Source organism: Trachemys scripta, chromosome 3 (assembly GCF_013100865.1).
Source record: "Trachemys scripta elegans isolate TJP31775 chromosome 3, CAS_Tse_1.0, whole genome shotgun sequence".
Classification (NCBI taxonomy): Eukaryota; Metazoa; Chordata; order Testudines; family Emydidae; genus Trachemys; species Trachemys scripta.
The window spans coordinates 164,162,232-164,184,156 of NC_048300.1; the positions used below are offsets into that span (position 1 = coordinate 164,162,232).

At 42.9% G+C, this 21,925-nt stretch overlaps 1 protein-coding gene across 6 annotated transcripts in view; it reads right to left on the bottom strand.

Annotated features, from left to right (window-relative positions):
* The window catches only part of MYOM2 (myomesin 2), a 188,017-nt gene extending 166,758 nt beyond the window's left edge, over positions 1-21,259 (bottom strand). For all 6 annotated transcript variants that reach the window (XM_034766371.1, XM_034766372.1, XM_034766370.1 and 3 more), the window contains exons 1-6: positions 21,161-21,259; positions 13,700-13,833; positions 12,344-12,466; positions 7,381-7,519; positions 7,028-7,185; positions 4,636-4,728 (exon numbers count right to left, since the gene is read on the bottom strand). In XM_034766371.1, the coding sequence (XP_034622262.1) occupies positions 4,636-4,728; positions 7,028-7,185; positions 7,381-7,519; positions 12,344-12,466; positions 13,700-13,806 (620 nt within the window). In that variant the 5' untranslated portion in view covers positions 13,807-13,833; positions 21,161-21,259. The remainder of the gene's footprint in view (positions 1-4,635; positions 4,729-7,027; positions 7,186-7,380; positions 7,520-12,343; positions 12,467-13,699; positions 13,834-21,160) is intronic.
* Positions 21,260-21,925: the final 666 nt, after the last annotated feature.

Sequence of the window (21,925 nt, forward strand, 5' to 3'; positions counted from 1 at the left end):
AACAAAGTTATGCCAGTATACTCTCCAGCGTGTTGACATACCCACACTTCCTTCCCTGCTACCTGTTTCTCCCAAGGAAGTAATGTACTGCAGTTCATACTCCAACCACTCCCCTGATGAGGTGTGGGATTACAGGGTACAGAGACACTGCTCTCTCACCAAAAACCACTGATCAGTAAAAGTAAAGGTGCAACAGCAGTAAAAAAGAATGTATAAGCATTCCTTAGACGGTTTTTTCCTTCCTTAGAGGTTTTTAAGATCAGGCTTGACAAAGCCCTGGCTGGGATGATTTAGTTGGGAATTGGTCCTGCTTTGAGCAGGGGAGTGGACTAGATGACCTCTTGAGGTCCCTCCCAACCCTGATATTCTATGATTCTATGAATGGGATAAAAATAATACAGAAAATATATTCTGCCATTATATAAATCAGTGATACATCTGTATCTGGAATACTGTGTTCATCCTAGCTCAAATGAATAGAGCAGAAACAGAGCCTGTTCAGAGACAGGAAAAAAAAAGAGGCAAAGAAAGGCTCCCATATGAAGAAATATTGAAAAGATTGGCCTTCTGTCTTAACTAAGGAGGCCCATCTAGTGGGCATAATAAAGACAAAAAAATAATGACTAGTATAGGAAAATGATCCTATTTCTCCTATTGCAAGAACAAGGGGACATTCAATGAAATCAAAAAGCAGAAGTTTTAAAGAGTGAAATGAAAATATTTCATAATGACCATGGGAACACATTGCTATGTGATATCACCGAAGCTAAATCTGATTAACACAAGAATAGAACATTTATACTGATAATGAGAACATTCACACTTACATTAGATAGGTTACAGAAATAGAAAGGATATAAACCTGTATGCTCCAAGGCATACTCCAGTTGCTAATTGGTTAGGGTTAAGAAGAAATTTCCCCTATGGGTAGGCTATTCCATAGCGGTCCCCTGAATGGTTTATTGTGCCTTCTTCTGAAACATCTGGTATTGGCTGCTGTTAGAGACAGGATACTGACTAGAGGGACCAGTGGCCTGATGCAGTATGGCAGTTCCTATGTTTGAGAATTGTGAAATGGGATTTGGGGAAGTGCCCCTGTTACAATTACAATGCAACCATCAATACCATTTGTCTTTACTACTCAAGACAGAACTGAAACTCAGGTCCCCTAGCATAAGACCCCTCCAAGCAGCCAGAAATCAACAGTATATGGAAAGGGTTGTGTCATGTGAATCCAGAAGACCTGATAAATTGACCAAAGTATGTCTTAAAAATCTGAGACGGAGCTATGAAGGTGATCTGGGTTACTGTACAGGTTGTGAGTCCTCTGAGATAAACGGGGAAATGAAAGTTTCCAGTTACAATTTTAAAATGAGGTAATACTCTGTTTTTGGCATCTCAAGAATTTTTCCATTTGGGGACAAGAAACACACAGTATATTCATAGGAATAAATGTCACACTTGCATCATAAGTAAAAGTTCACTACATAAGCCTCGGAGAAGTGCTAAGAAGACAGCCAAGAAATTCCAAAGCCATTTTAAGTGACCACAGCTCCGATGACATGTAGCTCAGCACTTTGGTATGGACAGCTGAGAAGAGTACAGAAGTGGCTAGGTAAATAATCTTAGCTGTTCTATATCCAAAAAAAAATTATGCACATTTCACATAGTTGGATCTTCCATTTTAAGGACTATACCACATCTTTTTTCTCCTTCCAAATACAAGAAATAGGCAGGATTTTTTGTATTAAAAAAGTATAGCTAGTAATATTCAAAGTGAGCTTTTATTTCTTGCATGTCTAAGGCCCTACTTAACTTGCGATATTGCAGAAATTGCGTATTCTGCAATATTAGGCTTACAGAATTTTGACAGCGGGAGCTATGGGAGTAGTGTGGGGCTGACATCAGAGCCCTGGGCAGCCAACAGCGGGAGCCTGCACTCTCAGCCTCGGGTGGCCAACAGCACAAAATAGCAGAAAAGTAATAATGGACTTTATTACTGCAAATAACAAGGTCCATTATTACTTTTCCACAATTTTCCATGGCTTGTCCGTAACTCAGCTGCAATTTCTGACGATCATCTCACAATTCAAGAAGAGCCTTGTGCATGTCATATTTCTATCATTTTCATACAGTCCACGAACCAGTTTCACATCAAAGAAAGTGGTAATAAAGTAGCTTAGTGGAGTTTAGAAATGTTAGTTCAAGAAAGTGTATGCCTCAGAGTTAGAATCAGTCATGAAGCTGCCCCAATTAGACAGGATCTTTTTGGCAAACAACTGTTAAACAAGGAAAAGGTGAATGATTCAGGGAGCAGTTGGGAAGCTTCACTTGGAAAAGACTGTATTGGCAAAGAATAGGAAAGATGATGTGAGTGTATGGGTGCCAGGGGTTAGCTGTTTGGATAAGTGTGGGTGTGTCTGGGTGAGTATGTATGGGCGTAGGTTCCAGTGGGTGGTGGCTAGGCAAGGGGGAATACCAGAGGTGAATATGAGTGCATGTGGGAGCCTTTGTGAGTGCCTATGGATGACTCTATTGGTGTGTCTGGGTGAGTGAGAGTAGGTATGGATGCCTATGGGGAAGTGGGTGGCTGTCTAGGTGAGTGCGGGTGCCTGGCAGGGAGGAGAGGGGGGAAATGTTTGGGGAGGGGAACAATCACCATCCCGACCAGGCACCAACACACTCACCATATTCCCCTAGACCAGGGATCAGCAACCTTTGGCACGCAGCCCACCAGGTAAGCACCCTGGTAGGCCGGGCCGGTTTGTTTACATGCTGCATCCACAGGTTGGGCCAATTGCGGCTCCCACTGGCTGTGGTTTGCCGTTCCAGGCCAATGGGGGCTGCGGGAATCAGCGGCCAGCACAACCCTCGGCCCGCGCTGTTTCCCGCAGCCCCCATTGGCCTGGGACGGTGAACCGCAGCCAGTGGGAGCCGCAATCGGCCAAACCTGCGGACGCGGCAGGTAAACAAACTGGCCCGGCCCACCAGGGTGCTTACCCTGGCGGGCCGTATGCCAAAAGTTGCCAATCCCTGCCCTAGACATCCATCCACTGGCACAACAAAAGGCACTCAAAAAACTACTCCACTCACCCCCATGCTACTCACAAGCAACCATACCCACATTCCTGCACACAGCCACCTGCTGGCACCAACAAAGACACCCAGGTACAATCACACTCATCCTAGGTGCCAACCCACTGGCACTCAGTCACCCAAACATCACCCACTAGCAACCACTCTCACTCTCCCAAATAGCAATGGAAGAGTTTCCATTCTCACTGCTGGACAGGCTGCCTGCATCTGTCACCAGCCTTCTCTAGCACCCAAAGGGCCAGGACAGATGGTAGGGGTCAGCCATGATCTGTGCCCTTAAATGGTGTGGGAAGTGGCCAGCAAACTGAATTCTGAAGTTGGGGGAGGAGGCTAATAGTCTCCTTCTTCATCCAGGGAGGTGAGTAAAGAATAAAGGTAAGTGGGGCAGAGCCCGGTGGCTATTATGGAAGTCTCCTAGACAGGAATAAATTTCTCCACTACCCACTGGAGCCAAAGGAAGGAGGTTAGGGATTAGCTATCCCTTTCTACAGAAGCCAAAGGTTTGGGGACAGGGCTTCCTGCTTCAAGCAGAAGGAATGGTGCACTATTGTTCCTCTACTTCTGCCTGGCCTACCTCAGGACTATGATTGATGGCTGGAGACAGGATGAGTGAGTGAATATTTTGCCAGCCAAATATCACACACAAATGTTCAAACTGTTTGAATGTAGCCTGAGGTCATATTTTTGGTAAATTAGTAAGGACAGATGAAAATATTTAGACACTTATTTTTCTGTCTTGACACCATTGTTCCATCCACACTGTTGTTGCTTTTTTTAAACTTGTACCAAATCATTATTATATGTGAAATACAGTATTGCAACCCTGTGTCCCAGCTGAGGTTTAGTGAGGGGTGGTTGGGAGTGCTGACACTTGTTACGACGTTTGTTTTTCTTTCATGCCAGACTTTTAAACCATTATGTCTTGAAGACAATTTAAAATTAGATAAAAATATATTTTCAGAACTTAAAACCTTTTAAAGAAACCACTGGACTCTCCCATCCCCAATCACAGGAAAACAAATAATACAATGAAGAGCTAAGGTAAGCAAAACATGACAACCTGCTAACAGAGCCAAATACCATCCATTGAATTTTCTAGCCACAGCTAGCTAAACTTTTCTAAGCTTCAAGCTCTGATCAAAGAGTTGCTGCCATGATGGAATAGACTATTAAAGAAGAACAAACTGTTCCACTCTAGCTGCCAGAATGATGAGATTAAAATATTATAATAAGGGTTTTTTTTAAATGGATACTTTTTTTCCCTGCTCACTTACCTCTAGATTTGTTTTTTTTCTTGCTGACAGTTTGGGTGCTATGATAGAAATCCCTAGCTTTTCATTATACTGACCCCATACCCAGACTACTTAGGAAGTATCTTGCCACCTAAACTAAAGTAACAGCTAAGCGGAAGTTAAGTGTGCTGTATTTCGTTACTATTTTGTAATACATTATAGAAATTTCCAGATGTATTTGCAGGAAATTATTTCAGTTAAGAGTCATAATCTAAATAACATTCTGTTATTCATCAGAATAAGATACCTGTGTATCTCCAGCATATGCACTCCATATTTGCTTTCGATGCTGTACTTTCCTGGTTCACTTGCAGGCGAAATCAATTCCTCATTTTTATACCTAACAATCAAGAAAAAAATAAAGAAACTGCAGCAAAAGTTAGAGATTATTCCATCAGGATGTCATGTATTAATAACTGAGCTCTCTCTGTATACATGAATAGATACAGAGAGCCTGACCGTGACCTGCCCATACATGGTCATGCAATGGAATGAAAGGAAGTAGTTATAGTTTGGGCACGGGTGTGCATGTGAAGCTACACACCCACAGTGTGCTGAACTCCCCAGCACACCAGCCATCAGAGCTAACTGGCAAAAACAGACGTAAGTTGCATCCTCATTAGCTCTACAAGTCACTTCAGGTAAAAAAGGGGAGCAGCAGGGACAGAACTGTGACTGAGGCAATTCTCTCCCTGGGCTTCCCCTAGGACAGAATTTGCCACCCCCTTCTAAGGACTGAACCTTACAGTTCAGTCTAGCCCACAGAAATATTACAGCTATCTCTCTGCATATGCTGTACACATAGATAATATATGAGGTTAGGTACCATAATGTTATTTTTTATTCACATGAGCTAAGGTTGGCCACATAACTCAGAAGTAGTGAAAGCCCCAAACAGGGTGTGCATGGTCATTACTGCCACATGCAAACAAACAAAATACCTTGCACAATAGGGAAGGGAGGTGATGGGGCAGGTGTGGGTTAGAGGGTGGGCTGAGTGCAGAGAAACTATGCTCCTAATTTGATTCTCACAACAGTCTGATATCTTCATCGGAGTGACTTCTGATTTATATTGCTATAAATGAGGTCAGAATCAGGCCCGATTAGTACACTGAGTGCAAAATTCTACCCTCTGATTCACAGAGCAGCAATTTTGGGTACCTAGCGAAGAGGAGACAGCTGGCTTCATGCCACTTATATGCCCCTCCTCAGTCCTGGGGGCCAAACTGATCCCTTGCATGAGTTAGAACAACTTGCACTGCTAGATAATGGTCCCCTAAGGGCTGCTATACTGGCCATGATCACCTGAGAGCATGATGCTCTAATTTTGCTCTTCCCACTCCGGCATGCCTCCAGCCCACCATGGCACACACACACCCCATGCTGGGAAAGGAGTGCCAGGAGGGGTTGGCATATGTCTGGCTATTCCAAGCCTAAACCTGCTCATGATTCATCTGTTCTAGGGGAATCCTCAGCTGCAGGCTGAAATCACTGAGTACCCTTTGCACTGTTGAAGTGGTGCAAAAGAAACTTAAGGGGAGCTGAGAATCAGACCCCAGATTTCTAGCTCGGTCAGTGGTAGGGGATGTTATTTAGAAGTAGGGAATAGATATTTTATCAGCTACATTTCCAATTTTTAAAATATGTGCCTGAGTTTCTTTCTAGTGTTGAAAATGGCTATGTCATCCAGGATACCGTCTTTATCATTTTAAATCCATCGGTTAACCTGACTCTTCTTTTCAATAAGGATTTCTAGAGACAAAGAGATCCAAACTTCCTTCTGTTGACAAAAAGGACTAAAAAACTGTTTTGAATTGTAACCTAAGAATAACATGATTCTCAGATTTTTGTGGAAATTTGCCTCTTACTGCGGTTTCTGACTCTGGACAAGACACTCTGATAACTTACCCCAGCTAGAACACTTTTGGTGGTAAATTTCAAAGGTCAAATTCTCCTGCCAGTTGTACCATTCTAATCCCATTATTTTCAGTGAGGTTGCACCATATAACTGAGGCTACGTCTACACTATGGGGGGGAATCGATTTCAGATACGCAAATTCAGCTACGGGAATAACGTAGCTGAATTCGACGTATCTGATCCGACTTACCCTGCTGTGAGGACGGTGGCAAATCGACCGCCGCGGCTCCCCCGTCTATGGCGCTTACTCCTACCTGGGCTGGTGGAGTACACGCGTCGATTCGGGGGATCGATTATCGCATCCTGACGAGATGCGATAAATCGATCCCCGAGAGATCGATTTCTACCCGCCGATCTGGGCGAGTAGTGAAGACAAGCCCTGACAGAAGAATGCACTCCCATCTCATCAGGCATAGACATTCTCTCTCGCTTTCCAATGTTTAACTACTAGATACTATTGCCTTGGTATAAAACATCAAAAATATTTACCATTTAGCAAAACTCAGTGTATTTTACCACTTGCTAGGTTATTATCAGTTAAATTAATGACCATTTTTGTAGTCAGCATTCTGAAATATATATTTACTTGATACACTACAAAAATTTTGTCCTTTTGCTCCTTTAACGGCAGTATCCACAACTACTATCAAGCATATCTATGAGAATTACAAATGGAAAACAAACTTAACACCGGTTTTAGAGGGCTGGAAAGGCCTCTTACCATTGTACAACAGGGGTAGGAAATCCTTGTACAGTGAAGTAAAGCCTCACAGACATTTTTTCCCAAACAGTATGAGACCTCAGTCGTACCAAAATTTCAGGAGCTCGACTTATACTTTCTTCAATGGTGTATCTTTCCAAGGCCATTTGTTCTTCTACCTATTACACAGGATAGAAACAAAAAGTGGAGAGAAGGAGCATTATCTAGCACCAGCATCAGAGATTTAGTCTGAAAGCTATACGCAAATATTAACAGATGCAAACTACTGTTGGGCTCTGTGAAGCATAGTTCTAAACTGCAGTGGAGTTTACAGTTCTGCTTGGAAAGGAAATAAAATTGTTCTGTTACAGTACCATCCTTTGTATGGTAACTCTATCCAGATGTTCTCTTGCAAGGAGCCTGGCTGAACGAAGCTCTTCTTCCACATCAGCCAAATTGGCGGCAAACCGGATCCTCCTCTCTTCACTTATATCAGACTTTTGCTCATGAGTCCTGCATGGTAAGAGAAAACTATTTAGGATTAACCCAGCATCAAGGCTTTACTATTGTCACTGATACACAGCAGGCAGATGAGGGCTTGGAAGTCCTATTAGCAGCATTACACAGATGCAGATTCTATAATGTGCACTATTTCCCTCTCTCAAGATCTCAAAACAAACGTCTTAAAAACTGCAAATGAATGAGTCTTCTGTTTGCTTTCTCTTCCCTGTGAGCATATGAGGCCAGATCTTCAGTGGGAATTACCGTAACTGGAATAGTTCCATTGAAGTCAGTGGAGCTGTGCCAATTTATCCCAGTTGAGGAGGTGGCCCAGGGATTCTGCAAATAGAGTTAAATTATAAGAACAAAATCCACAGAAATCAAATGCAAATTTCCTAAGACTATCCAGCCTCTTTCCTTCCTTTCTCTACCCTTTTGTGGTTTGTATATTATTGGTTTCCCCTCTCTCTGTTTCTGTTTGTTCTTATTTGTATCATTATCTATATCCCATATTTTGTAGAAGATAAGAATCACCAATATGTAACTCTAAGATCTGGAGATCAAATCCTGGGCCATTACACTGTTCAAATACCAAGGGGGTAAAAAGCAGTAGTATCCTCCCCTCAGGCAGTGAAGCACACAGTAGAGGATGCCTCAGCCCAATAGCTGAAGCAGTTTCTGCAGGCTCCCTACACAGATCCTCTGGCCTACCCATAGGCGTCGACTCCGAGGGTGCTCCGGGGCTGGAGCACCCATGGGGAAAAATTAGTGGGTGCTCTGCACCCACCGGCAGCCAAGTTCACCGCCCCACCCCACCCCCTCCCGCCCCACCTCACCTCCTCCCCTGAGCGCACCATGTCCTAGCTCCTCCGCCTACCTCCCAGCTCTTGCCACCGCCAAACAGCTGTAGCAAGCTCCGGGAGGGAGGGGGGAGGAGCAGGAACATGGCGCGCTCAGGGGAGGAGGCGGGGCCGGGGCAGGGATTTGGGGAAGGGGTCGAATAGGGGCAGGGAGGAGGCAGAGTTGGGGCAGGGATTTTGGGGAAGGGGTTGGGAGGAGGCAGGAGAGTGTGGGGCAGGGGTGGAGTCAGGGTGGAGCCGGGGGCAGAGGGGGGATCAAGCACCCACCGGCGCCATTAGAAGTCAGTGCCTATGCTACCCTCTGCTGCTGTGTAAGGAGCTTATGCAAAATGAGTCCACACACCAATCAATCAGGGAACGTGTACCAGCATCTAGGCCAAGAGACCCTTCAAAACCATCAGAGCTGAGGCTGGATTGTCCCGTAAGTGAATTAGGGAGGTACAGCAATGGCTGGAGACATTTTGCCCATATAAGCCAAGAGTGAGCATAATGCCTCCAGGTCATAGAATCACAGAATATCAGGGTTGGAAGGGACCTCAAGAGGTCATCTAGTCCAACCCCCTGCTCAAAGCAGGATCAATTCCCAACTAAATCATCCCAGCCAGGGCTTTGTCAAGCCGGGCCTTAAAAACCTCCAAGGAAGGAGACTCCACCACCTCCCTAGGTAACGCATTCCAGTGTTTCACCACCCTCCTAGTGAAATAGTTTTTCTTAATATCCAACCTGGACCTCCCCAACTGCAACTTGAGACCATTGCTCCTTGTTCTGTCATCTGCCACCACCGAGAACAGCTGAGCTCCATCCTCTTTGGAACCCCCCTTCAGGTAGTTGAAGGCTGCTATCAAATCCCCCCTCATTCTTCTCTTCTGGAGACTAAACAATCCCAGTTCCCTCAGCCTCTCCTCATAAGTCATGTGCTCCAGACCCCTAATCATTTTTGTTGCCCTCTGTTGGACTCTTTCCAATTTTTCCACATCCTTCTTGTAGTGTGGGGCACAAAACTGGACACAGTATTCCAGATGAGGCCTCACCAATGTCGAATAAAGGGGAACGATCACGTTCCTCGATCTGCTGGCAATGCCCCTACTTATACAGCCCAAAATACCGTTAGCCTTCTTGGCAACAAGAGCACACTGTTGACTCATATCCAGCTTCTCGTCCACTGTGACCCCTAGGTCCTTTTCTGCAGAACTGCTACCTAGCCATTCGGTCCCTAGTCTGTAGCAGTGCATGGGATTCTTCCGTCCTAAGTGCAGGACTCTGCACTTGTCCTTGTTGAACCTCATCAGGTTTTTTTTGGCCCAATCCTCTAATTTGTCTAGGTCCCTCTGTATCTGAACCCTACCCTCTAGTGTATCTACCACGCCTCCTAGTTTAGTGTCATCTGCAAACTTGCTGAGAGTGCAGTCCACACCATCCTCCAGATCATTAATAAAGATATTAAACAAAACCGGCCCCAGGACCGACCCTTGGGGCACTCCGCTTGAAACCGGCTGCCAACTAGACATGGAGCCATTGATCAATACCTGTTGAGCCCGATGATCTAGCCAGCTTTCTATCCACCTTACAGTCCATTCATCCAGCCCATACTTCTTTAACTTGGCGGCAAGAATACTGTGGGAGACCGTATCAAAAGCTTTGCTAAAGTCAAGGAATAACAAATCCACTGCTTTCCCCTCATCCACAGAGCCAGTTATCTCATCATAGAAGGCAATTAGGTTAGTCAGGCACGACTTCCCCTTCGTGAATCCATGCTGACTGTTCCTGATCACTTTCCTCTCCTCTAAATGTTTCATAATTGATTCCTTGAGGACCTGCTCCATGATTTTTCCAGGGACTGAGGTGAGGCTGACTGGCCTGTAGTTCCCCGGATCCTCCTTCTTCCCTTTTTTAAAGATGGGCACTACATTAGCCTTTTTCCAGTCATCTGGGACCTCCCCCGATCGCCATGAGTTTTCAAAAATAATGGCTAATGGCTCTGCAATCTCACCCGCCAACTCCTTTAGCACCCTCGGATGCAGTGCATCCGGCCCCATGGACTTGTGCACGTCCAGTTTTTCTAAATAGTCCCGAACCACTTCTTTCTCCACAGAGGGCTGGTCACCTTCTCCCCATACTGTACTGCCCAGTGCAGCAATCTGGGAGCTGACCTTGTTCGTGAAGACAGAGGCAAAAAAATCATTGAGTACATTAGCTTTTTCCACATCCTCGGTCACTAGGTTGCCTCCCTCATTCAGTAAGGGGCCCACACTTTCTTTGATTTTCTTCTTGTTGCTAACATACCTGAAGAAACCCTTCTTGTTACTCTTAACATCTCTTGCTAACTGCAACTCCAAGTGTGATTTGGCCTTCCTGATTTCACTCCTGCATGCCTGAGCAATATTTTTATACTCCTGGGAGTAATGTGCTCAACAGTTGCCCTTATGCACCTTTGTAAAAAGGTGTAGCACGAACTATCCCCCTGCGGTCCTTCAGGCACAGGGAGGAGGGCCATGTTCACACTCCCACCTCACGCCTACAGATACCAATGTTATAAACCATATTCTCCTCTGAAGGAGTGTGAGCAGTAGAGGCAAACCTAGCATAACCTGTCAGGAATAGCTGTAAGAACGTCCCTACTGTGCCAACACCCCAGGTCAGGAGAAGGCTTGTCATTCTGCACCCCTCTCTTCCCCAGATAATGTAGATCTCAGAGAAGGGGGTTAGGAGAAATCACCAATAGAGAATAAGACTCCTGAAGCAGCCAGGCCTCCATGGAGAATAATGGGGAGTGGTGGTGAGGAAGCGGCGTGGGCCAAGGGACGTGCTGGCCGCCCTTCCTGCAGCCCCCATTGGCCTGGAGCGGCGAACCGCAGCCAGTGGGAGCTGCGATTGGCCGAACCTGTGGACGCGGCAGGTAAACAAATCGGCCCGGCCCGCCAGGGGCTTTCCCTGAACAAGCAGTGGCTCTAGTTTGAGAACCACTGGTTTAAGCTATTTCTTTGTATAATTTCTTCATAATGTAAGCTCCAGGATTATACTTCCTTGTACTATTCATCGTGTGCTGTATCTCTTTAAATAATAAAATAGGTTAAAAATTCAAAACAGATTAAGATTTTTTTCTAAACTGCACCCTGCTTCTAGGGCACATCTCTCTTGATGATGGCAAAACTGGCATCAAAGGGATAGTTTGTAATCCTTCACGTTATCTTCAAAGGAAAAAGAAGAATGCATTCCACTTTCTATAGCCTTCATAACATACATTGGCTGAGTCTTTGGTGTATTTACTGTGGAGTATGTCAGGGCACATACAGCCACTCAAATTGATGAAATGGAATATAGTTGTCAGCACATTTATTATAGGACTTCATATCAATGCTGTAACTGAGGCAAGTTATCTTCTTGATAAATAGGATGTTAGGGAGATGACTCTAATACAATTAAGCTGCCCCCAACATGTAATCTTAGTATTCAGTAAGGGTACAGTATATTTGCTCTTATTTTAAGAAGTGCCAAATTCAGTGTAGATTTCAATTTCTTCTTATTTTACGTCTGTTTTCACAACCAACTTGGAGTAAAACTCTGGACTGAAGGTCTAAGAAATATAAGATGTAAGAGACACATGACCCTTTGGTATTCTAACCATGAGATATTAATGAAGAACAGTGTCATAGAAGGCTCCAATCTTGTTGACAGCTCTGTCAATGAACCTGCTTTGCCACTTTGCTACCTTTCAGAGGTTTCTGGGTAGCTTTTTGCCAAAAGCCATTATGAAAACGTGTGACTGCCCTGTTACTGAACTACAAATTTAGTGCTGTGTCTTTCAATAAAACTTTCACTGTGAATTCCTGATTCCATTGAGGTCGATAGAAATTTTGACCTTGACTTCAACAAAGCCAGGATTTCTCCCTTAGAGTATACTGACAAAAAAAAAAAGTGTCTGTTCCATGGCATTTGACCCAACAAAGTGCTTTAAAGGCGCCAATGCAAGTTTTACCTTTTCCTGTATTCTCGTGACTCTTCTTCAGCTGAAGTGTGTAACCTCCTGGCACAGAGCCTACATGTAGTTCTTTCTGTACTGGCAGAGGACTTAAAGGAAGCTGCCTGTCTAGAAGCGACCCTTCCAACACAAAAAGAAATCACTGTAAAATGGCTATACGGATAAGGCACGGAATTACAAAGTTCAAAGAAATTACATTCAAGCAGCTGAATGGAACAACTGGTACCTGTGCGGTGTTTTGTGAGGAACTTACATTTTAAGCTACACATGGCACCTCACACACTGAAGCTGGGTTACATTCACTACCATGCAGCCTTAGTGTCTAATGCTCAGTAGTGTTATCATCTCAATGGAGCCTGTCAGCCCTTTCATTTAATTTAATTCAGTGTCTTTATTCACTGTGCCCGTGCCAATCTTTGACCATATTGCACAATTTTATAAAAACAATTTCAGTAAAATATCAAGGCCACTAACCCCACCTATGGAACATCCAATAGAGAGCATAGGCCTCCTACAGTATCTTCCCACTTCTAAACAACAACTCCCAACCCCGTTTTTTCTAACCCATCACGTTGGTCTTGTGGCATGTTCTGAAGGCCACCAAATGGGTCTCTGATTAACCAGGGAATTAAATTTATTCCAGGAGCATGTACACCTCACAGTGAACACTCTTCCAGTAGCCCCCTTCCATTTATAGCAGGTGGGGCCAATCAACTCAAGCATCTGAGATGATCTGAAGTACTGCAGTAACACCCTGGGAGAAAGGTGATCTCAGATAGCCCTAGCAACAGAACTTGAGACATATGGTTCCTTGAACACGTGGGCGAAGGAAAGGCATTTTGAACATGGGAGAATTGCAACTTGGTATAAAAGGGAAAATAAGAATCCCAATGACCACAACCTGGAATAGCCCAAAATGCAAGAGGTCCCACTTCAAGGCAGTGAACATCTTCAAGGAACAGATTTGGGAGGAAGAATTTAAATAAATAAAATAAAATAAAAAAAAATCAGCTCCCATGCTTAGATATAGGCTATAGCAATGATTATCCCTAAATCAGAGAGAGTTTTTATGAGTCATTACTTTGCTTTCAGGGAGGAGTTTCCAACCTGAACTGCTAACAGGGAACCATGAACACTCCATATTGCTAAATAGAAAGGGGGTCCCAGCTAGATAGTAGGGAGATCATGGGACAGAGGATTCACAGTATGGAAAAGATTGAGAACCATTGCTCTCCATACATCTGAAATTCAGAACAAAGTCACTTTTTTTTCTTTTACAAAATTCTACATTTTGAAATGGATTCCTCTGCAATAGAAGCTCCTCTACACTAATGGGAAATGTAAAATACTTACTTTCTGGCTGCATATTCTTGGAGCAAGTATCTTGTCTGAATGTTGCGGTAGGACTGATCAAAGTGTTTATGCCTTCTCTGGTAAAATGGCACTCTCTTCGATGACATGCTGCAATTTCTTCCAGGCCCCAACTCCTACAAAATAAGTAGTGACAGTCATATTTAGCCAAGGCTTTCAACCCATTATGATGCTTTCCTGAGAACCTTACAATTCTGTTATTTGCTGAAGCATTTGTGACTTTACTATGGCTTGAGCAATTCCATTTTATGAATGACAAAGTCATACCTGATTAATATAGCCACCTCAGGCTGCAATCTCACTAACGAAAGGCATGTCTACACTACCAGGGGATCTATTGGCAGCGATCAATCCAGCGAGGGTCAATTTATCGTGTCTCGTATAGACACGATAAATTGACTGCCAGTCGCTTTAGCGTCGACTCCAGTGCTCCACCTCAATGAGAAGTGCAAGGGGAATCCCGTTGACACACCACAGTGAAGACACTGCAATAAGTAGATCTAAGTATGTTATTCACGTAGCTGAAGTTGTGTAACTTAGATCGATCCCCCATCTCCGCCCCCCATAGTGTAGACCAGCCCTAAGTCTGGCTGGATATGATCAGTACTTGGATGGGAGACCTCATATGACATACTTCCCACTGGCTCAATATTAAAGTAATTCCCAAGCATGGAGTCAGAAAAAGCTATTGTGCTGCCAGAGGTACTATCCATTTGTGTTCACTAAAAATCCAATGACCCCTACTTCTGCAAAAGTAGGGATGTTACCACCAGTGTCCTGGATAAATTACAGATAGTATAATTATAGTCTGTCTCCCTAAATTCCTCTTGCAGTTTCAGTTGGATAGGGATTCTTCACTTCCTGTTCTCCTGCCCTAAATGGTCATACAGGATTGCTGCAAGCAGCTGAACGGCTGCCACATTCTACACTAGAGGTGGTTGCATTTCAGTGGTGAGTGGAGCAATTCCTATATATAAAGTTTGCAAAGCACTTTGGGCCAAATCCTGAGGTCCTTAGTCAGGCAAATTCCCAGTGAGGTCAATGAGTATTTGGCTTAGTAAGGACTAGATCCCTGGAGTGAAGAGGGAACGTGCCAGCCATTACATCCCTTTGTGGGGTGCAGCCTGCTCCCCCACAGCATGCTAGTCCACCTCCTTCCTCATCTTCACTGTGCCCACATCAGGACCAGCAGATTCTGTTCCCAGGTATGGTCCTCAGGTTTCCACCCATCATAATCAATTATTTTCCCCAATTTCAAGAAGATCTAACAAGTAGCCATTATTACTGCATATGGAGAATACAAAACTTAAAGGAGGTCGAATAGAAATAGATTTATCTTGTAAACTCCTTCAGATACTTGCATCAAAATAACTTCTTATTTAAATCAAAGACAGTGGTAGTGACATTTTAATCCATGTTCTGTTTCACATTGTAGATCAAAAATGTATCAACTATCAGGCTATATTTTAGAACTGAAATGAATAATACATCTATTCAACTTAACTGGATATTATATTTCAAGAAAAATACAGGAGTCTTATAACTAGAGCAAGCCAAAAATAAAATGAAAATCACAATTAAAAACAAAAACTAATTTTAGTTTCTTTTATTTATTTATTTTTTTATTTTACACAAAATGCATTAATATAAATATTTATTGAAAACATTTGTTTCTCTTTTTCCATTTTAAACAATGATTTTGATTTTGCCAGTTTGATTTCACTGGTAAGATTGAAATAATTAAAAATAAATTTGTAAAAATTCATGTGCAAAAATGTCTTAGTTTGAAAATGGAAAATAAATGGTAAACAAAAAGTTTGATAACATTTTTATAAAAATTTGACACTTATGAAAATTTTCAAGCAGCCCTAATAATACCTTGTTTAACTGTATTTATGTATTTATTGAAGAAAGCATTATAACTGCTTAATTGCAGCAACCAAGTCTTGGAAAAATAGAATTAGAATTCTCAGGTAGCATATGAGCTTTTCAGGAAGCAAAGGATAAAGCAGTCCATCCTGCAGTTCTTACTCTAGTAAGTCTCGGATTGATGTCTCTAGCTCTTTTTACAATTAGTTTCTACACAGACATATAGGTGCAAACAAACAAACTCCTGGATCCTCTCACTTCCACTATTGACACAGCTGTGTTAAGGTCTACCTGTGTTTGCTTTCAGGCTACATTTGTCCAGTTAAGCTCTTTTGTGAATATCCCCACATGCTCTCTGTCATGCACCCAATCCTGCATCCTTTCTGTCAGGACCAGGCAGTGGGGAGCCTGTGTGCACCCAGTCAGTTATCAGGATGTGGCCAGGAGACAAGTAGCAGGGTCAGGGTGAAGCCTGGTCAGGATACCAGGAAGTTAGGTCAGGCACCAAGTTGCAGGTGGGAGGCAAGTGGCAGAGTTTGGGTTGAGCCAGGTCAGGATACCATGGAGTCAGTGCCAGGCATAAGGTTACAAACAGCAGGAAAGTCACAGAATTGGGGACAAATCAGGGTCAGAAGCAAGGCAAGGTTTGGAGCAGAAGTAAGCAGCCAGTCTGCATCATTTCTCAGACAGCTGCCCATGATGGCGTCCTGGTTTATATACCAGCATGAGCCAATCAGTGGTCTGCAGAGGGCTGCCACTTGCACCCTGCTGGGCAGTACTTCCTGCAGGCTCTAGATTCACAGGATCCTCCAGCAAAACATAGCCTAAGCTTCCAACAGTGATGCAGAAGCATTGGTGGCCCAGAACCCACATGGTCCCAGGTTCTTACACTTTCTATGCATGTAACTCTTACTGAGACCAAATGTAGGTCAGCACAATCAGATTCTTGTGGCTGGTGGATCAGCTTTTGCTACTTTTAAGTTCGTAATTCTCTTCTAAAAATAAAACTAACTTTTCAGAGAAGTGCGTCTCTTTCCCTCTATTCCAAATGAATCAGTTCCTAGACTTCCTCACAATTAGGGTTCAGACATTCTAAAGTGTTTGTCCAAACTTTATGTAGACTATAAACACAAATGGCCAACCCGCTCTAATGCAGAAGCTCACTAGAAGTAATTAAGAGGACTTGGGAGCAGCCAGACTTATTTAGCCTTCTGTTAGCACGGAGGGAAGCTGTTGCCTGGCACCAGTTCAAAATGTAATGTCATTAGGTACAATACTTGTGGAGTATATGTTTAATACTCAGTACTGCTGCAAAGTCAGTCCTTTCAGATGGATTTCTGGGGGGAAATTAATGGGGCCAGGATTTCACCTTTTAAAACAATAGCAAAATTTCCATTGCCTTCAATAGGGTCAGGATTCACCCCACGTATTTTGGGGTGGATATGAGATGGGGGATGCTGTGTTCTCTGTGGGAAGTCTTTTGTTGGGTCTGCTCCTGTTTATCTATTGTGATACATTGTATTTATGATATTTTATTTTTCTGAGATGGATGGATTTTGCCAGGTTGCCTGGGACAGAGCTAGATAACACAATATGCAGGTAAGAATCTGGCCTCACTGAAGTCAATGGGAGTTTTGCCATTGATTTCAGTGATTCAGAAGGTCACCCATGGCGCTTAAGATACTAGTAGCAGACTGGAGACCAGGCTCCACTAGCACTCCCATCAGTGCAGCTGCACCAGTGTTAGTAACAGAGGGAATTGTTTACACAAAATCCTAGTGTTGCCACCCCAAAAGTTATGGTCAAATTAAAGATTGTCAATTCAATTAAACATTCACAGATAGCAAAGCCTACAGTTGTTTTGCATAGTCCTTGGTCCTAGTCAGGAAAAACTCCCATTAAAGTCATGATAGTCAGGGAGTATTGAAGAGCCAAAATTTCAGAATTTGGCATCAAATGCCATATCCTACTTGTGATATTTAACTCCCACTTATGTTAAGGAGAGTTTCTCCCATAGAGCCAACATACAATATGGCCAACACTGCCCTTGAACTCCACTACCCAGCTCCCATTAACTTCACAAGGAATTCTACATGAAGATCTAGAGTTCTAGGGTAGTATTTGGGCTACATTCTGCCCTCTTTCTTCATATGGAACTCCCATTGATATAACAGGGCAAAAGGTTATTGTTAATTATATATATTGTGACAAGATGGTTGATGTTAGTGTGGTGGGTCCTGGGTTTTTCTTGGCAGGGGGGCTAAGATGCCACCTATTGCCCCTGCTCTTGGGGCACCAAGGACCCCCCTAGTGGCCTTGGAAGGTGGTAGAGGAGGGAAGGGGTCTGGGTTTGCTCCTCACTCTGAGCCCCAGCCCCTCTCAACCCCAGCAGGTTCTTACCCCTTGGGTGGGGTACCTTCAATCCTTAGACACAGAGGGAGGGAGTCTCCCTCCCCTGCCAGGGCAGGGTCTCCCTTACTTCAGTTCTCTGGTCTTCAAATTTCATGACACAGTCATGACTCCAGTCCTCCTTCTCCCTGATTGCCTGAAGCAGGGGGTTTTATTAGGTTCCTAAAAGGGCCTTAATTGACTGCAGGTGCTCCAATTAACCTGTAGCAACCCTCCCTAGTCTACAGGGAACCACCCCTTAATTAGCCAAGGGCTTATATATTTCCCCTCTACCATTCTCCCACTGCTCCCTGGCCCTCCTGTATCAATATATATATATATATTTCTGTTACAGTAGCTCCCATGAACCCCAATCAAGTTCAAGACTCCATTGTGCTAGTCACTACACAAACACAAAGACATGGTCCATTCCCAGAAGATTAGAGACTAGAAATAAAATATAAAACAGTTTAATTCATACTTCTATTTAGCAGAGTAATTAGATTATTCAAGTCAGTTGGAGAGGGTTGCATGTGAATATTTACTTGTGTTATCTATACTATATGGTAGTCAGCCACAAGTAGATTGAAGGCAGAGTTCAGGGGTCAGGCTATACACAGACTCATAACACAATAATAACTTGGAGTACAAAAGCAGCTTATCAAGAACTGTGGGACAGGCAGATACCTTCAAAAAGTGAGTGCATTTGTGGCAAAGGAGGTGGGGCTAGATATAAAGCTAGCTAGTCAGATATATAATTTCATTTAAGATTTAAAGGACCAGTAGTAACTCTAATAAGTTCATAAACACAGCCCCTGGGCACTGGCATTCCCGCAATAAACTGGTCAGTAGGAGTATCGACTGCTGTGAGATGGAGAATCTGATTGTGCTCCCCATAGACAACTTGCGTTCCCATGGCCAACGAGGAAAGGTAGAATCCACCACCTCTACAATCCATTTCATCTATCTTAACTTCCCTGCTGCTTGCAGATTTGCTTCTCTTCCCCATTGCCAAGTCTGCACCACACAGTATGTACTTTCTCTGCTCGTCTCTGCCCTTGTCTGGCTGCAAAAGAATGATTGACAAGCTCTTGCCTGCTCTGACTGAGCCCTACCTGGGTATGCTAGGTGAAAGATCAGGATAGCCTGCTCCTTTGCTTCGGCACATATCCTTATTCTTACTTTTCTATAGGAATCTCATGGCTTCCACATATTTTGCAGCACGTGCCTCTACTCATATTTTTCCATACATTAGCTGCTGTCCAATGGCTGCTGTGATTACACCAGCCTAATAGTTACACTATTTTATTTTATCACTTAGTGAAAAGTAGAATATGCTCTGTTTTGGGTCCCCTATTTTTCCACTTTGCACCCCATTATGTGTAACTGTTAGAGCACTAGAATATCTTTAATTCCCAGTTGCCTATTCAATATTGTAAAAGATGGAAGAAAAGAAACTTCCACTAGTCACTTAATTCAAATGTCTGTATTCCAGAAGTACCCTAAGACCTCAGACAGAACACATCAAGTAATTTCCATATGGCTACATTGATCTCTTAGAAATAAAGACACATTCTCTCATAGCTTAATATGTAGGACTCACATGGATGCCAATGGAAGTCTTGTGTAAAGATCAAGGGTCATCTGTGGCTCTTAAATATCACAGTCAGGAGATAATTAATCAGGATGGAATTGAATTTATGGGATCTCGTGTTACTTTCCCTTTTTTATTTGTGAAACTGCTTAAATGCTGATGTTTCTGTGTAAATACGAGTGTATTCAAGAGCCAAATACAATTATAGTTCTCAAACTGACATAATCTTTAGGACTAGATTATGCAAATTGCACATAGTCCCCAATAAGGAGCAATATGGAGGCAGTTTGGCTCAGACAGGCAAGATCCTCCTGGACCTTCCTAGTGTCCGGGGAGGCTTTGCACACTGCTTCACCCCTTCGTTGGTGCATATACTCCCCTGTGCAGCCATCCAGCTCTGCTTGCCAGCACAGAGGTAGGAGACAGAGCCATGGCCCTGCCTGCTGGACACCCCTCCTCACCCTCTTAGGGGCACCCTGAACCTTCAGGGGAGTAGGGAGGGAACAGTTCTTGCATTTCCAGGAGTGTAAGAACGGAAATTCTGCCTGGCCCTTCTGTGGGCTATATAGGGGTGAAGGCTCCTTTTTTAACTCTTCCCACAGTGCCCCTATGTAAGGTCCAGGCAGAATCTGGCCCAGACAGAGTACATACACTGATTAACTTTTCTCCAGAAGATTTTAAATGTTCAAAGCAAGATTTTATAAACATTTTGTTCTGACTTTTAGAAAGAGTCCAAAGTCACTAAAGCTGCTGACACAAGAACTGCATTTGGCCCACTAAATATAATCCGCACTGCCTGAAATGTACTCATCCTAATTTCCACATACAAAAGTAGTTTTCAACAGACTCTCTGTAAAGTATGGAGATTCCCAGTCACATTGTAAATGCACCCTGTCCTTTTAACTGGAGGACAACAAATGTGAAACAGTGAGATAGTGAAAGTGAGTCGCTGCCAAGCATTCCCACATCTATTATCCTTCATTACAACACTTTCATTGGCTCTTATGTGTAATCATCCAATTCCACTATCTCTTTCTAGCAGGCATAATTTCAAGAGCATGAGTGCAATTCCAAAAGCTCTATCAGAGGTATTTAGCTGGAATTTTCAGGAGGCTCAAAACATGTCATGGAACTCAAAGCAATAACAATCAGAAATCTATCTTTTAAAGAAAGGTACTTGAAACTATCACTGACAAAAATAGAATAGGACTTTTGGTCCCAGTTACATTATGTTTATATTCTAGATTTAATGATTTTTTTCTTCTTTTTTTAAGTAAATACAGAAGAAAGAGGAACTCTGTATTTGGAATAAGGAAAGCATATAAACCCACCTGCCTTGAGTTTGTATTTATGTAGAAAGATAGTGATTAAAATATAATAATATTCATTAAAATAAAATTAATGAACAGAATAAAACCATGCAATATTTTCCCCTCCTGTTGTCATTTTTCTTTTATTCGTAAATGTATATTATGCCTTTTTCTTATTTTCCCCAATACATGTCATATATTTTGTACAGAAAAGTATATAACATTTTTCTATCATCATTCCTGTTGATTCTGAATTTTTTAAAAAAATGGAAACATACTTACCTAGGGAGAAATAAAAATTGCACAGCTGAGAGGACGAACAGCCTCACTCAGCTTAGCAGGCTCTGGCTGAGGAAAACAAAAATAATTTCTGTCTCTAAAGAGAGGCTACTACCCCTTCGCGCCCATTTATGGGCAGATGTGTTGCTATATATAGAATCAACTGATTGGTTCTCCCAAGGGTGAGGTCAGTCTAATAGGCATGAAAGTGTAATTTAAAGGGAAAAAAATCTGCCATGTTATTTTTTTCTGTAATATTATTTTTTGAGCTGGGAACAGATCTCTCTCCTAAAAAGAGCAAATGTTGACCTAAAGGTCAGGATTGCCCCCCACTGTCACATTCTGTGTGAAAGTGGTCCAAGTCAAGGATAAGAAAACTATTTAAAAATCTCATTTTTTGTGTGTAGGTGAAACTTAACGAACAATAATAACTTCAAAGACCAGTAAGGAGCCATATACTTTAAAGTCTTATTAGTGGAGACATAAAATCCTCCTGGTGCCTTGAGCTGTAAACTGAGCCTCCCCAATGCCTCCTTAAGGGCTGCTTGGATTATAAAAAACATCATTGCCATATGTTAAGCCATGTCAACTATATTAGAAAAGCCTTGTTAACATGGGAAGAAAGAAAGAGCCCAGCTCCTACTCACTTACCTCTAAAATCTTAATCATCAATCAGTTAACTTGCTGGTTAAAAAAGAGGTGTTTCTGCCTACTGTATGCACAGTATGTAACGTATAAGGAACATGCATGTATATGATATGTAGGTGT